The sequence below is a fragment of the Podarcis gaigeae genome, assembly GCF_964106915.1.
Source record: "Podarcis gaigeae genome assembly, chromosome: 5".
Classification (NCBI taxonomy): Eukaryota; Metazoa; Chordata; class Lepidosauria; order Squamata; family Lacertidae; genus Podarcis; species Podarcis gaigeae.
In genome coordinates, this window is record NC_139681.1 from 97,658,261 (window position 1) to 97,675,518 (window position 17,258).

A 17,258-nucleotide genomic window follows, 5' to 3' on the forward strand; every position below is an offset into this window, starting at 1 on the left:
TGTTGTCCTGCACACAATATCTCATTCAGGAGCAAGCAGGGGACTCTTGAAGAAGTGCCTTGACTGCTTGACCCCAGAGGTTAAATGCCCCAGAGCATTTGCTGTAGCTCTGCAAAATGGCTGGTCAGGAGGAAATTGCTCAGCCAGCTATATCTGTGAGAAGGCAGACTGCAGTGCTGGTTCAGAAGCATCTGTCAGGTAGACTGGACCCTGGGGGATTTTCTCCATTGCTTCAGGGTTTGTTATTAGTTGCTCCACTTAGCTTCCAGGCCTGCTTTCAGAAAGAGCCATTCCTGAAGCCACAGTGGATAAGACATGAGGAAATTACTGGGCTACTTCTAAAGAATAACTGTCAGTGAAATAGCTGCTGGGGGAGTTGTGGGTGACTCTTCTTTCTTGGAGGTTTGAAAAGAAGCTTGGCCAGGGATCAGTGAATGTGCTTTAGCTATGTCACCTTGGAGCAGATGTTGGGTTTAATGAGTGGCTTTCCATGGTGCCAGAAGTCAAGTGGGAGTTCCTCAATTAGATGATCAACAACGGTTCGCAAACTTCTCTGAAACGCTGCTTGCCCACCTTTCCCTGCAACACAGAGCTTTCTTAGGGCAGCACTTAACATGGGACAACAGTGTTGGTGACGCACAGCTGACATGTTAGTGCCCCTAGAATGTGCCCTCTGCAATACCCAGGGATTCCACGGCAGCTGATCTGGGGTTCACGGGCTGGCTAAATAAATAAATAAATGTGGACCCTGTTCCTTGAATATGGATTGATTCAGATAATCCACTGCATTCCTTCCATTTCTGGTTCTATAGCTCTACTTCCTTGTGTATTCCTTGTGCATTAACTAGGTCCTTCTTTCAGTTTGCCAGGAAGAGCGAGTCCTCTGTGCCTGTGACAAAGAGCCAAAGTCTCACAGCGCTTCCTGGATCCATATGTACCCCTCCAGCTGAATGCACGACCCACCGGTATTTTGGCTCCTTCTCAGGTCTTTACTCCGCCTCTGCCAGCATTCAAGGTGAAAGCTCTAGCACCTCAAAGTGCGGTAGTTTAGGTTGTGTTTTTCTGTTGCCATTTCTGTTTCTTAAAATACTCAAGTCCCTGCTTCCCCTTCTTTCCCCGCCTCTTTCCAGACAGGAGACCTTCAAACACTTGGGTTTGCAGTGGCACCAGCCAGCCTCAGGAAAACTCCCAGTGTGCCTCATCTCATTGGCAGCCGGAGGGCAGGTCCCCCCAGTGGCAAGCCCCTCCTCTCCCACACCTCACCGTCTCCCCCCCGAAAGATGCCTCCCTTCCTGGCGAGATGAGTGCCAGCACCTCGGCCAATGATGACTCGTGGGCAGCCAGCCAGGATGACACAGACGGGCCAGAATACCTGGCGATTGGGAACCTGGGCCGGCAGAGTCGGGCTTGTGGTAGCCCAGCCCAGTCCGGCACTTCCACTAGCAACAGTGCTGAGAGCAGCACCTCCAACCTGTTTTCGTCCAGCAGCTCCCAAAAGCAGGAGTCCGTTTCCTCCTTGGGAGAGCAGGGAGCAAGTGGCGGCAGCAGCAGCAGCCGAGGGATGAGCCTCTTCCGTAGGTCCAGCTTCTCAGAGGGTCAGACAGCAGCTTCCTACGGGGGGCTCAAGAGGAGCCATGTACGCTCCCATTCAGACACCAACGTGGCCTCTGGGAAAACTCACGGTAAGGTGTGGGCAAAAGAGTTGGATATCTTACGATTGCTGCTGTTGAGCACAGACTCAGCTGCCTCTGGGAAAACTTTCAACTTCTGTAATGGTCCCTGCCCACTTAACAGAACAGACAGGATTTGCATGAAAGGTGTTACAATGAATGAATAGCAGAAATGATGCACAAGGCAGCTACGCCCTACCCTCCCACCCATACTTGCTATAGCTCAGCCTTTTGCAGCGGTGGGGGGGGGGGGAGATCTCTTTGGTTGGTTCCATGGGCCAGGTCCTTATCAGAATCAGCTTTGTGGGCTAAATTTGATGGGTGTTCAGAACCACCCACCCGTCAAAATCCCTAGCAGGAGCGATGACAAAATGGAGGTGAGGGCAGGTGTTTCACAAAGCGTTTTTGTAAACCGCTCTGAAGTGCCTCACACCCACCTTTCAATCTTGCTCTAGCTCCGAAGAGCAAAAGGCTAAGCTGATCAGTGAAGGTTAAATCCTGCTTCCTTGGCTGCAGGATCCTGTTCCCTGCTTGGAGCAGGGCGTGCAGCCAACGTAGCATCAAACCCTGTTCTCCTGCCCATCAGCCGACATCATCAGGGGTGTCAGCTGATGGGCAGAGGTGTGTGGCTTGAGGGAAAATGGTTTTGTGAGCCAAACTGGATTGATCTATGTTGTGGGTGGACCATAGGAAGCCCTTTTCATGGGAACAGAGGACGTTGCCTTACATTGACTCAGACTGTTGGTCCATCCAGCTCAGTAATGTCTACATACTGACTGACAGCTCTCCAGGGTTTCTTCTGGGGGTTTCTCCAAGCCCTACATCTGCATGCAAAGCAGAGGTTGTACCACTGAACTGGTGCCCTTCCTATGGTGTTGTATTAAAGACTAACTCTGAACTGAGTTTTGAAAGGCTTTGTTAAAGAAGCAGGTCTTGAGGGGAAAGCTAGAAATTTGGTGAACAGAAAGTTGCAGCTGTGTGGCACTTCTCAATACCTTTTAAAATCCCCCCCCCTCCTTGTCCCACTTTGCCCCCAGTGTATCTGAAGAAGTGTGCATGCACACGAAAGCTCATACCAAGAACTGACTTAGTTGGTCTTTAAGGTGCTACTGGAAGGAATTTTTTTGTTTTGACTATGGCAGACCAACACGGCTACCTATCTGTAACTGCCACTTTGCCCCCGTTAGTCAACCTAGCTCACCTTTCCCTTTGATTTGTAACATACTTCATAGATGGTCTTAGGGGAGCAGGTAGAATGAGATCAAGCTGGGAAGATGAGCTGTTATAATTATCTATCAGAGAAAAGCAGACGGGCAGCTCCCAAAGCAAGTGCTCAAAATTCATGGCTGAATAATCCATATTTCATGAACCCACTCTTGCCCATGTCTGCCAGTCACCCTCATCTCCTGCGATGCCCCTTCTCAAATGCTTTCCTTGGCTGCCTTCCCATTCCCTTTCATTTCCAGCAGAAATTCCTTGGCTCTCCTGCCTCTAAAGCAGGAGCCTTGCTATTCCCTTGATTTCCTTTACAGAGCTGTCTGTGACTTTGGTCTTCTAACAACAGCTGTGTGATGATCTTCCAACACAACTTTGCCTGTTCTCCTTTCCCGCCCTTCAGGTAGAATCATAGAATCATAGAATTGTAGAGCTGGAATGGACCCTGAGGATCATCTAATCCAACCCCCTGCAATGCAGGAATATGCAGCTGTCCCATATGGGGATCGAACCTGCAACCTTGGCATTATCAGCACTATGCTCTAACCAGCTGAGCCATCCAGTTGTGGAAGTCCCTCTCTGGACAAGTACAAGATGCCATCTCTCTCCCTTCTTTCACATCCCCCCTCAAAACCTTCCTTTCCCCCCTGTGCAACATTTGTTTTAACCTTTTAATCCCTGGCCTCAGTTGCAACTACACCTGAGTACAGGTAATTGCACTTGGTCACATTTGCTTGCTGCTCTTCTCTCTCCCTCTCTTGACTTTCTGTCCGGCATTTGGATTATAGGCTCCTTGGAGACAGAGCCCCTCTTACTTGCTCAGGAAATCCTGCTAAGTGCTATGTACACTTAGGCTGCAGAAATAACAAATTGTATGTCAAACCTCCTTCTCTGCACAGCATTCATATAGTTGCTGATGTAGCCATGGAGATGCAGAGTCACATTGGTAGCCTTTTGTTGAGCTGCTGACCCCTCCCCAGAAATCTATCATACTACACAAAACACCATTATTCTTTTCCCCACTCAGCCAGTAGTATTTTAACTTTGCCCACATCTACAAGTGCACTTCTTGAGACAGTGACTATCATGCTGAGAAAGGGATTGTAAAGCTTCCTGCTACAAGTAGCAAGACGCATTCATAGGCATGGTGCCCTCAGTTAATTTACACACACGATAGCAGGCCCAATTCCTTGACCCCTGCTCTGTGACCGTTGGAAATAAATAAAATCATACCAGCAAATAGCAGAAGAGAGCTGGAGAGTCCTTGTGGCTTGTGAGGGGACCCTCCCCAGAGCCTGAAGAGGATGTCAATAAGGGCAGAGGAAGCCCTGAAGAGACCTGAGGTGCAGCAGGGCTTTGTTTAGGCTGCTCAGCCTCCCCGCTTAATAGCTGACATGTGGGATAGCGCAGCAGCAGCAGCTGCTTCTGCTTTCTTGTGCATCCTCCGTCCAGCCCCAGAGCTTTAATTCTAGATATTTTGCTCTGGATTGGAGAAAGAGCAGTAGACCAGGGGGAAATAGGCATTTAGAAGCTTTTTAGAGGGTGCTGTCCAATTTACGCGATTTCACTTATGCGCACAGGGGCCCGGAACTATGTACAGGGGGACGCCTGTACTATGCTTAGCATAGGTGTTAATCCCACACTAGTTAGCTGCTCCTTTGCTCAAAATTCTGCAAGATGGACCGACAGAGCCTGACCTGCCACCCTAGAGGCCACCACCAGTGTCATGCACCCGATTCCTGCAGTGGCTGCAAGATCACCAGTCTTGGTCACCGTGCTTCTTTATAGTATTCTGCATGAGCATATTGGTGAGATTGTGAGGGGCTGCTGGAAAAAGTATAATTCTGAGGCCAACAGCAGCCACAGCAAGCGGCAAAGAAAAAGGGAATTACAATTGGGCAGAAGAACTTGGTGAACCTGAAATGACTGAAAGGCTGTGTGTGTGTGTGTGTGTGTGTGTGTGTAGAAAATGACTCTAAAGTTGGGGGTCCCAAACAAGGCACTCATTAGCACCATGGCTCCCTGGATTTAATTGTTGTTTTTGCTTTTTGTTTTAAATGGTGCTTTGGACAGTTGCCTTTTTTGCAGGGGTGGGGGAGGTTGCTTTTTGGGGGGTATAGGTGTTTTGCCTGGTTTTGGTTGGGGAGGGATTCAGGTACCCACAACAGTTTCTTAGATTCTCAAGTGTGCCCCTGGGCCCCCCAAATTTGGGGCCTTGTTTTGGGATCTCTGCTCTGTTATATTGTTCATGGTATGGGCAATGGCAGAACTTTTGGAGGTCTTTAAAGGGAGAACAAATACAACGTCTCCAAAGTGTGGCAGACAGGATTCTGCCTTGGTAAGTAACTTTCCTCTCTCTTTTTCTCTCTCTTCCTTCACGCTCCCTTTTCTGCTTTGCTGCCTGTCCTTAGGGGGGCACAGAGATATCAGCATTATAATAGAAGATCCTGTTGCAGGTTTGGGAGCCAGCACATTGCAAACCCCTTCATCAGCATCTTCTGCACTGACTGCAAGGTCTTTGTAAAATAGAACCCCCCTGGTGTCAACCTCAAGAAGCCTCCAACAACTTGAGCATTTTGATTTGTAACATTTCTTTTCATCCCATAATGAAGGTTCTTTGGGTGACAAAAGAGTTGTTTTTTTAAACTATTCTTGTTGGCCCATTGTTGGTTACTGGGCTGCAAGGTGAGGAAGCTCAGAGGTCTACCTGCCTAGTTTTTAAGGTGTGGTAGGAAGGAGATTCATTCCTGGTGGCTCTTGGCCTGAATTCAGGGCACTATGTACATACAGGCCTTCCTTATTTGAAGCTACCTGGTGCTACTCAATGTGTGGGTTCTCGTGAAAGGGTCTTGGGGGAGTGTTTTGTGTCCTGCAGAGTTTGCAGTTCACCATTTTGACCCAAGAAGCCACCATTGCTCAGTTTTTTGGCATGCTCTGAGATGTCCAAGTGCAAAGATCATGGCTTTCCTCTTCTTGGTGCAACCCATATGGCAAAACTTTTTGATAAAGAGATTTTGGTCTGCATTCGGAGCTTTGTCAAAATTGGTTATGATGCCCAAAGTGTCAATTTATAGAGTGGTTCTATCCAGTCTAAACAGCTCTGCAAGGACTGCCTCATTTGTTGTAGTTTTCCTAGATGAGGAAGACTTCCCTGTAGCTTATATTGGACAGTGATATTTCACATTGCATAGCTGTCACATGCGGGTTCTGCATTGCTTCCTACATGGAAGTGCATTTCATATTGGGGGCCGGGCGGGCAGGAATATAACCTATGAAGTGGCCCTAAATTGGGCCTGATCTTCTGAGCTATTGAAGTTGACACCAGTGTCTCCCTTGCCTTGTTCAACCCTCTCGTTTGCCATTGCATGTTCTGGATGTACACACTCTCAAATGTTGATTTCCCTCCATCACCTTCTTCCCATGCCATTATCAGCTGGGATAAAGCACTAAAACCAGCTGCCGTCCCGTTCAGCCTTTGTTGCCCCTGGAACTTCAGTTGTTGGGGGAGGTCAAGCCCACGCTCTGGCCCAAGTGATGCAAGCCTTTCCCTATAGTAGCTGTTTCTCAGAGGTTGCCTTGTTCCTAAACTTGAAATCTAGGTCAGGACAGACTTCTGTGTGTGGTCAGGAAGCTGGAGAACGGCCACTGTGGACAAGGCCTTGTGACCTGGTCCAGAGTTTCAGCAGTGACTTCATAGGAATGTTTCAAGAAGGGATAACCACCATAGTATGCATGTAAGTTGATTTTATAGTGGTGCAACAGTCTAAGAAACAAGGATAGTTACATTTAAAAAACCCAAAAAACTGAATTATCCAGGTGAAATGTAACTGATGGTCACGCTTCTCTTTCTGTATTGGCATAACCCTCCTCAATGCCAAGGCTAGATAGAAAGATCTTGAGCTTTTGAGCTGTGCTTTGCCTTTGAGTCTCCAAGGGTAGCAAGAGGCGGGAGTTACTGGTAGGCACTGGTGATCCCCAGGAACATTTAGTTTCAGAAATGGTAATGTGACGTGGCCATGTGGGTGAAGGTGGTCCCTGGTATGTTGAGCCCAAACCATTCAGCACTTTATAGATGTAAAACAGCATAGTTTAATTGTGCGCCAAGGATTCAGTGCATATTTTGGAGCGGCCTTCATAGTACTGTAAGTAGCTGAAGCTTCTGGAGAATCATCAAGCCAAGCTTTGCAAGAGTGCTTTACGGTGGTCTCACAGAAAAGCTTTTATTATAGCACTCAGTAGACAACAACTTGCCTATGTTTGCCTCGGGGAGGGATGGGGAACCTGTCAGTTGCTGCTGAACTCCCAACATCCCTAATCATGGATCAGGCTAGCAGAGGCTGATGGAAGCTGGTCTCCTAAATACACTGGAGGGCCACAGGGTAAATTGGGATACTGAACCTGACTCTCTCCAAGATCCAATCCTGATATCTATTGGCACTAGTTGTGAAGGCAGATCTAGACTAGCTTGTTAGAATACCCCCCTGCTTGAACACATGCATGATTTCTGCTACTGTCCATGAAAGTTCACCCCACAGCCTGCCTGCCTTCAATGGTTCCTTCTGGGCTCCCGTTTGCCCAAATGTTCCCGCACCTTCCATCTTGTTGACTTTATTTTTTTCATATATTTCACGATGTATCACTTTGTCCCATTTAATTCTGTTCATGCCCTGCCCTGTGGCTCGTTCTGATCATGGCGATTGACTCCATCTTTCTTTATATTATCCCTAGAGTCCAGTGGAGACATTTCCAGGTTCCAAGGCAGCATGTCCTGCTCAATGCACAGCAGCCAGATGAGCACCCCTGGATCTGTTTACATGGAATACGGTGAGCACTGTAGGGCTTTCGTTGGGTTATTTTTTGCCTGTTTCTCAGCTCTCCTTTGGAGTTGGGCATCAGGATGGTGTGTGAGCCTTTTCCAGTTTTTGATGCAGGTTTTTGCTAAGAGCTGTGCCCCTCCAGCTTCAAATGGCCTTCAGCAGGGGTAGCCAATGTGGTGCACCCCCCATTTGTCATTAGACTACAACTCCCATCACCCCTGGCCATTTGCCATGCTGGTTGGAGCTGATGGAAGTTGGAGTCCAACAAAATCTGGAAGGTACCACATTGGCTACCCAAGGCCTATTGACGACAGAGAAGCAGGAGCTAGAGGCAGCACAGACCTTGCGAGGTTTTCCAAATGACTTTGCATCTTCCACCATTCCCAAAGGATTCTGACTGCCCTAGTCCTGCGTGAGCCACCCCTTGACAAAGTTCATAGGAATGAAACAATAATTTTCCTTTAACTTTTCTTTCTCCAACAGATACTGGGCAGTATCTAAGCTCTGGGGAAGGGATGTTCCGGAGGCCCTCAGAAGGCCAGTCCCTGATAAGTTACTTGTCAGAGCAAGATTTTGGCAGCTGTGCAGACTTGGAAAAGGTAGGCAATAGGAGAAGTGAAATGTGAGATTAGCAGGGAGCTTGCATGAAATTGTGAGAGAAAAACACAGAGAGCAGTGACTCCCAGGTTATATGGCCAGTGCCTGGGCGGGTGTGTAGCTGCCTGGGAACAATATATATACTTGGGGTCTCTTGCTTATCTAAGATGACAGGAATGTCTTTGGCACTCAATTATTTCAGGCAGTATCAATTCCTTACACCTCATAAGATTCCTGATAGGGTGAGGAAGGGCTGCAGACCATCTCGGTCATCTGATCCCCAAGGCCTTTCTATTCCTGTTAGGTCGATAAGCTGGCTGAAGTCCAGCAGTATTGAAATGTAAGCTGGAGAGAGGACAGTGATCACCTTCTTTGTGGTCCAAAGTATCTATTTATGTGATACAGACAATTAAGGGAAGGGCTGACAATAAAATAATCAACACTAGCCCCCAAGTTAGCAGTGTTTTAAACAAGCCCTCTTTTTAAGGATCCTCGTGAAAAATATTTCTCAGAGTTTAATGTCGGGAATAATTTTATTTCTGTTGGTTTATTTTCTGAGAACTATGTGATCTGTGTGTTTCCTTATTTGCATTGGCAGACAGGAAACTTAACTTTGTGGCTCACTTTTGAATGTTCCATTTGTTTTTGTTATGACTTTGAGCTAAACAGTAAAATTATTACTAATGTGGTTGATAGACAAGTTCTGGCCTTGGCAAAAAATTTTAATGCAACATTTAAAAACTCACTCCCCCAACCACAAGGGCTAGAAAAATATTTGGGAGTGGGTTGGTGGAAATTAAGCAAGCCACAGATTTCTGTGCACATCCATATTCTACAACAGTGTAGATTTTGCACAGGGCTGCCAAAGTTTTTGTTTTTGGTTTTTTTTAACCGGGTTTGAGTATTGAAATATATTTAGACAGCTGTCATGCCACCTATCCCACCCCCCTGCAAGCCCATTGTCTCTTTCTCTAGAGAACTGCTCCCTCCTTTTGAGTCTTGTGCAAGACTTAATGCTGCTGCTTCTCCTCTTCCCTTCTCCCCAGGAAAATGCTCACTTCAGCATCTGCGAGTCGCTCATTGCTGCCATTGAGCTGATGAAGTGCAACATGACGAACAGGCAGCTGGAAGAGGAGGAAGAGGACAGCGACAAGGAGATCCAGGAGCTCAAACAGAAAATCCGCATCCGCCGACAACAGATCAGGACACGGCACCTGCACCCAGCGTACCCGGAGATCAGCTCAGACAGTGGGTGCTTCCTTCCAGCTCTTCCTTTTGCTGTGTTGAAGGCCTCTTTGGGGATCTAAGTGACTGTGGATCCCTGAGGCAATTTCCGAGGGTGCAGATCCCGGATAGTGCCACAGCTTGATATCCTCTTGCCAAAGAAACCTTTATTCTTGTGCCAATTCAGCAAGATTAATGGATGGCCTTCTGCTTCTTATCATGTCAGAGCATGAATGAGTTGCACTGAAGCTTTCCTTCCTGACCCCCTGAAAGTGCGGTTCAATCCGGGTGTTGTTTTTCAAGATCTATCCTTGGTAGAAGCTGGCAACGAAAAGGAGATAGAAATGAGACTCCTGGGGCGAGGGGGGGCGTGCGACTAATGTCTATGTTCCATACCAAATTCCACCCTAGTGTAGTGCAGATTACAGCTTTGTTTGTGTGTGCAGCATCTGAGGATCACAAAACACCTAGAGGGTTTAGCCTTGCCTTTTAGTTTTGTCATAGGAGTCTGGAGGAGGAAGTGGTCTGCTAGAAATCTACCTCTCTCCCACTCAGGGCATCCTTGCTTCCTTCATCTCCTTTTTAAAGAAGTCAGCAGGGAGGCTCATGGTAACAGATTCATGTGAATGAGGACAAAAGGAGGCAGTCTGATAAGATGGAGAAGGCTTTATGTGCATTTCAGGCAGAAAGAGAAACTTTTTTCTCTGGGACTTACTCAGAAGGGACTGGTCAATCCAAGCAGGCAAGAAGACCTATACATGGGCCATGCTGATCTTGTACTCTGCAGGTTTAGCCCTACACTCTTCTCAGCTGGCACTTAAGTTGAGCTCTGTCCTGTTGCAATAGAAATAAACATTGGGTCCCTCCTGGATGCTGGACTTGAAAATAGTTTCCTTAGTTCTGTGGTTCATTTAAAAGGTGGTTTCACACTTGGGTAACAAACAAAGTGGTGTAGAAGTGAATTCTTACCACATGTGTATCCTGGATTACCCCAAGATGGAGCTGTTTTGGTTAATAATAATAATTTATTATTTATACCTCGCCCATCTGGCTGAGTTTCCGCAGCCACTCTGGGCGGCTTCTAATCGAGTGTTAAAAACAATACAGCATTAAATGTTAAAAACTTCCCTGAGCAGGGCTGCCTTCAGATGTCTTTTAAAGAGAAGATAGCTGCTTATTTCGTTCACATCTGAAGAGAGGGAGTTCCACAGGGCGGGCGGCACTACCGAGAAGGCCCTCTGTCTGGTTCCCTTGTAACCTCACTTCTCGCAATGAGGGAACTGCCAGAAGACCCTCGGTGCTGGATCTCAGTGTCCAGGCTGAACAATGGGGGTGGAGACGCTCCTTCAGGTATACAGGACCGAGGTATACAGGATCCAAACCAATAGAGCTTATGTGGTTGTCTAAGGGTGTCTGTGTATTTAGTTTGGCTTATTGTCTTGAGGGCTACCTGATTATTAGGATGTATATCAGTTGTGAAATGGGCAAGTGTCAAATCATTTGCATACTTCATTAACATGCAGGTATTTATTAAAAAGATGGCCCTAAGTTTTTGTGCTTCTGGTTTATCTGTATTTATAGTCTCAGCATAAGAGGTTCTGTGAATTATTTGAGAGCCCCTAGTTACCCACAGGCACTTCCTTTCCCCTTGTTTCAGCACTGGGTTAAACTTTTGATCATGCAAAACTCATCAATGAGGTGACTTGAGTGAAGAGAGAGAACTTTCTCCTGCAACTTCTATGATTCCTTTTTAAAACACCTAAACCTTTACTGAGCATTGTGCACAGATTTTAAAAGAAGGCAGTCCTTGCCCGCAGGAACTAATAGACATGGTACAAGAGGCGAAAGGGATGGAGAAGGAAATAAGTGAAGTCATGTGCTGCTTCTTATTGTGCTTAATGGCCAGCTTGAATTAATGTACTGGCCAGGGGTGATGGGAACTGTAGTCCAAAGCATGGAGGGTGCCTGGCTGGCCAAGGCTGAACCAGACAGATTCTGACATGCACTGCAGTCTTTCTTTTTCTGCCACTGTTCTCCCAGGTCTTATGGCAACAGACAGTGGATCCCACTTCAGCTCCCGGGACTCGACACACTTGTCTGACTCAGGTTCAGCAGAAGAGGTTGACGAGTATGAGATTAGAGGTAAGATGTAATTGGTATAATGAGCCTTATGCATACGAAGCTCCCTTATACTGGGACAGTTGGTCCATCTGACCCAAGATTGTTTGCCTAGGTTGACAGTAGCTCTCCAAGGTCCTTGGCAAAAATTCTTCCAGGCACAAGTCCGTGATTCTTTTTAACTGCAGAGTTCAGGGACCGAAACTGGCACCTTCTCAGCAGGACTCTGTGTGCAACTCTGAAGACAATAATCTTTGCCTGCATTGTCCAGCTCTTAAAATGGGAGTGACACAGTTCTCTAGTATCAGAACAGTGGGCCTAACAGGAATGGAAAAGCACACACTATGGGCCTTGGAAGGATAATTGTGATTATCATTTGCTTGCCTGTCGGCATGAAGGTGTCCTTTGCTGATTGGTCCTTCCAGTGATAATGCAGATTTGAAGGCTGTTGTTACAATGGGGGGAGGCTTGCCCATGCTTGCTTATTCCAACATGAAGCTTACTGTTTGAACCCTCTCCAAAGGCATGTTAACATGGCAGAATCGGGCTGGCTTTTGAAAGGAAGGATCAGTTCCGAATTTTAAAAATGGGAAGTGTAGAGGAGGTACTTGCGCTTGGAACAGCCAAAGCTAGTTGTGCAGAGTGCAGGATCAGTCCCAGTGCACATATTACCAGGGCTGGAGACCACAGTGTGTGTGGAGTTTGGCCATTAGGGAAGTGAGGCAATCCTTATTCTGCCTGTACATGATTACCCTGCTCCTGCCAAAGAAGAGCATGGCAGAGAAACCAGCCCAGCAAACAGCCTTACAAAAGTAGACTAGAGTAGCCTGGGTGATGCTCCCTAACCCCTGTGGAAGCTTCCTAGTCAAGTTTGTTCCCCGTCAAACTTTTTAAGAGAGATCAGAGAAACAAAAGTAAATATCTACCTTTTTTTGGCATCGGCTACAAAACATAGCTGGTTTGAAACTTGGAAACTCACTTTGAAGCAAGGAATAGCTAAGCAGCCAAGACCCAGAGGAGCAGTTGTGCGGGTGGCCTGGCTGTGCTTGGAATACTGTGTGTTGGGGTGAGGGAGGAGGGGAAAGGATCAAGAGCTCAGAGTTGGTGGGATCTTCTGAATCCCGTAATTCAGTGGTTTTCAAACTCTATCCTGTGGAATTCTGGGACTCCCCACAAGCCTCTCAGAGGCTCCCCAATGAAGTCAGCTTGCACCTGCAAGGAGGGGTGTCAATTGCATTATCTGGTGCATTTTGGATTACTGTGGGGGCCTGGCCAGTACCCTATGTGTGTGCGTGCGCACACGGCTATGCTCCAGAATAATTTGTGATGTGCAAGGGTTACTTGGCAGACAAATTTGACATGGAAAGAATTCCCTCAGGGTAGAAAATTTGAAAGCCACTGGTCTGGTTTGAAGGGCCTTGTGCTATTGGGAGTCTCTCCTATCCTTGCTCTGGTTGTGCTTACACCCTCTTTCCCCCCTTCTTCCGCTGACATGCAATATTTTGTCATCACCATATCATGCAGATGGTAACGATGGATCTAACCTGACTCAAATATCCAAGAATGGCCTGTCTGCCTCAATGGCTTCCTTGTTTTCAGGTAGTAACTTCGCTCTGTGCGTGTCCGTCTGTCTGTGTCACGTGGGCACAACTAGTTAGATCACCCTTGGGGTGTATTGCATGTCATCCTTAGGTGCTTACCTGCAGTGTTTGCATGTTATAGCTTTCCCTCCCTCCCTCCCTTCTATAGTCAATGTATATTTCCACCTTTTGGTGCTGAGAATGTAAACAGAAGTGAGAGCAAAACAAAGCAAAAACCGTATGGGCCAAAGTCTGGTCTAAACCAGGCGGTTTTGACAAAGCAGCAAAAACCTATCAGTTGTACAACATACATGGCCCCACTGTGGGAGGGACATTTCTGTTACAATCTATCTGGGACTTCCTGAGCCCTTTCTTTTGCAGTCCACTGAAGGCTACAAAAGCAGGGATATCAGATGCAAACTGTCATACTTTGACTGGCACCAGTTTGAACTGTGTTTTCTCTCTCTCTCTCTCTCTCTCTCTCTCTCTCACACACACACACACACACACACACACACACACACACTTGAGTAAGTCTCTCTACTAACACCTCGTAATTAATTTCCCTGTGTGTGTGTTTCTTCGGGTAAGCTAAACAGCTAGCAGCTACTTCCCTGATTGGCTTATAAGCTTTCCACCTTACCCCACGGTAGTCTTGTTCACTTCCTATGGTTCTCGCTCTCTTAGCTGCTTGCTGGTGTTGATAGAAGGATTGGCCATTGTGAGCAACTGTGGCTAGCAAAACTTTTGAGGACCTTTTAAGAATTGGCAGACCAGGTCAGAACGATGGCCTTTCTGCCAATGGAGGACAACTAGGTGCCCTGTGGAAGTTTACAAGCAGGGCCTGATGTGATCTTCCACATCATAGATAAATAACCCACAATATCTAGCAGTCTGTAACTCCTCCTCTCTGAAATAGGGGTCATCAATAGCCACTGGGCAACTAATCTACCTTTTAGTTATATAAAGTGTAGTTGCTTTTTAAAGCCATTCGTTATAAGAGCCCCCCACAGAATTCTGTCAAAATGGAGTGGTAGATGATGTTAGGTGAGGGAATATGTGGCTTAAACTGGGGAGCAACCTACTCATGTTCTGATGGGAGAACCCACCTATCAAGCCATGCCTTGGGAGTTTTGTGTGAACAAAGCATCTCTTCCTTCCTGGTATGTGCCAACAGGCTCAGGAACTGAGGCCACCTTGGAGGTCTCTGTAGCCGTCTCTCTTCCTAATGGGAAGGATGCAAACAGCTACGAACCAATGCCTCGTGTTTCCAACCAGGCACAAATTGGGGTGGAGAGGATCAGATAAAATTGGGTTAGATGCCAGATGTGGCTTGTCTTAGAAACCTCGAACGCAGGCTCTGACACCCTTCTTGAGGCGCTCTCTGTGGATGGTGCAGAAAGTGGGCAGACTTTGATGTGGTCCATTGTGAGAAGGCCTCGGCCCATAGGCGAATTTGCCCATCTCTGCTGTAGATCAGTTCCTTGTTGTAAAATGGTGATATGTGTTAACCCATCCAGAATCTGTTCAGCGTGGCCTTTGCCACGTCTAACCTTCCCCTGCTTCATTTGTGCTGTGATTTAGATGCAGACATCAAGAGGAGTGCTGCAGCTCCCAGCAAGAAGTCCTTCCACTCCTCAGGCTCCACGTATGTATCTCTGATGTAGCGTAAGAACACCATGATGGCTCATTCCTCCCCCTGCTCCATTTCATTAGGGGTGGAACACTGGGAAGATTTAGGCTGAAAGGTTGAAGAAGGGACAATTGGGCGACAAATTTAAGAAAGCTCTAAACAGGCTTCTTCTCTCAGTAATATATCTGAAGTAGAATCTGTGCCATTTGGGAGCCATTTCTGGTAGTATCAGGGCCAAGAAATGACAAGGATTTAAAGCTCTGCATCTGGGTTGGCTTCCCAGTGTGAAGGAATGGGTGAGGACCAGATTGCAGGTTGCTGAGGTTCTGGCTAGGCTGAGTCTCGCGGATGGTGGCAGCATACTGCCTCCAGGGGCAGGTTCCAAGTAGATAAAAGCAACTAGGTTCGAGCCAGAAATGGTGGTTTATTGCTTCTATGCCAAGAGAGGTGTCAAAGGTGCCAGCTGGGAGACTAGTCTCAGTGGAGACTAACCAAGAGGCTGCTTCCACAGGCAGAGGCACGACTGATAGGAGCATCTGCTTTAGCTCCTCCAACTGGCTGTGTCTATATTTTGGTTGGGACAGGGGCAGAAATAACAAATGAGGGCTAGATGTGAGAAAGTGCAGTAAAGTGTCCTTAGGACACTTTTAAGTGAGGCAGAAACAGGGGGAGCCAGATCTTCACTCTGCAGACGTTGCTGGATGACAATTCCCACTGCTCCTGGGCCAGTTGGGCATGCTGACTGGGGCTGAAGGGATTGGGGAGTTGAGCAACCTCTGGAGGGCCACGGGTTTCCTGTCCCTGCAGTAAGAGACAAAGAGTGAGGAATTAAGCCCAAGGCTTTGTGGGACATGTGGGGTTTCAAGAGGAAGGTGAAGGGGATGTACAGGAGAGACCTCCTTTCCCGCTGCTTTGTATCTGTGCTAATCTCCGCTGCTTTGTCCAACAGCTTCCACTCTTTCCTCAACTCCAACTCGGCGGAGGCTGTGGCCATGGGCCTGCTGAAGCAGTTTGAAGGGATGCAGCTCCCTGCAGCCTCCGAACTGGAATGGCTTGTGCCGGAGCAAGATGCCCCGCAGAAGGTAGGGTTCCTGAGTTCAGCACCCACCTACCCTGGGCCAGAACAGCACAGTCATTTTGTGCTGTGCACCCCCCTTTCCCCCTCTCTAGTGGTGGTTTAAACTTAGCCACTTTATGGCGGGGGCAGCAAACACTGGATGTGCTGGATGTGGTGGCTTTTAAGCATGGTCGCAACCACTCTAGATTAAAAGGGCAAAGGGCAGCAGTCCCAGTACTTCAGGTGGGCCAGGTGATGTGGCCAGCCCATCCAGCGGCTCAGGTGGCAAGGGCAACAAGACCTACGTCTGCACAGCACAGTGGGAGATACTACTGACACTGGAATTGGTAGGGAGCAGGAACCAACGTGGCCAAGGGACTGGTGGGAGTTGTAATCCAAAACGTCTGGATAAAGGAGGCTGGGAATTGGTGCTGTGCCCTTTCTATCATGTGCATTGACCACTGACCAGGCTGTGGCTGATAAAAGTGAGCTATGTGGTCTGTGAAATTTAGCTGTGGCATAGGGACAGGTTGCTCTGCACCCACACAGAGAGATAAGGAGCAAAAGATCAGATCTTTCAATAGGAGGTGCATGGCAATCTGAAGTGCCTCCAAAAGCTTTCACCAGGCCCACCTCTGTTCCTGCTTCTCTTCCCAGCAGCAGGGAAGACTTGTTCAGAGAGCCACCTTGATAGATCATTTGCTGTTGGTTTTCAGGGCCCGAAACTGTCTCTTAAAAGGCTTCTTAAGCGGCCCAAGTGGTATAAGAAAAGACAGCTTTGCAAAAAGTTGCTGCTGGTATGTCCCGAATGGGAAGTGTGCCCAGGGAGTGTCGTGTTTACTGCGTGCTCTAACAGCCTTTATGAATGGTCCATCTGAAGGGGCCCAGGGTGTGTGAGTGTTGTGGCTGTGCTCTCTGCATGGAAGGCCTTGGTTTAGAGTGGTTTGTTGTGGCTGCTCAGTAGAAAATCAGGTTTATAACCAGGGCTGGCCACACCTGAAGCCAAAAGACTGCAAATACAAGCCAGCTCAGTGTGACTTGCACCAATGAGTAGCCACCCAAAGGTGTGGGTCCAGGCTGCATGCCTCGGCCTCCACCCCAGCTGTCTTTTTGCTGACATTTGACAGCTTCTTGATTTGCGGGAAGCCAATGGCCGGAGGAAGAAAGGTGTCTTAGGCATGCTTACAGTCCTATAGCACTGGGGCACAGCAGGGCATTTTGATGCAGAATTCAGCACCCTGAGGATTTTGGTATGTTTTAAAAGCAAAAACCCTCCAGCCCTTAAAGCTGCCATAAGGAACTTGAGTAGACATGGGCTGTGCTGGTTGAAATCCCAGAATCTAAACC

The 17,258-nt window shown here is 47.6% G+C and overlaps 1 protein-coding gene across 5 annotated transcripts in view; it reads left to right on the top strand.

Moving 5' to 3' along the window:
* Nucleotides 1–17,258, top strand: part of RUBCN (rubicon autophagy regulator) — a 50,363-nt gene that overhangs the window by 20,176 nt on the left and 12,929 nt on the right. For 2 of the 5 annotated variants that reach the window (XR_014564307.1, XM_083739291.1), the window contains exons 6-14: nt 862–1,015; nt 1,131–1,682; nt 7,614–7,709; nt 8,186–8,301; nt 9,346–9,547; nt 11,564–11,665; nt 13,166–13,240; nt 14,806–14,869; nt 15,804–15,936. Coding sequence is in view for 4 of the 5 variants with exons in the window: in XM_083739291.1 (XP_083595417.1) it covers nt 862–1,015; nt 1,131–1,682; nt 7,614–7,709; nt 8,186–8,301; nt 9,346–9,547; nt 11,564–11,665; nt 13,166–13,240; nt 14,806–14,869; nt 15,804–15,936 (1,494 nt within the window). In the remaining variant the exon portion in view is untranslated. Of the gene's footprint in view, nt 1–861; nt 1,016–1,130; nt 1,683–5,296; nt 5,342–7,613; nt 7,710–8,185; nt 8,302–9,345; nt 9,548–11,563; nt 11,666–13,165; nt 13,241–14,805; nt 14,870–15,803; nt 15,937–17,258 lie in introns of all 5 variants that reach the window. The other 3 variants (XM_083739290.1, XM_083739292.1, XM_083739293.1) reach the window with 3 other exon arrangements.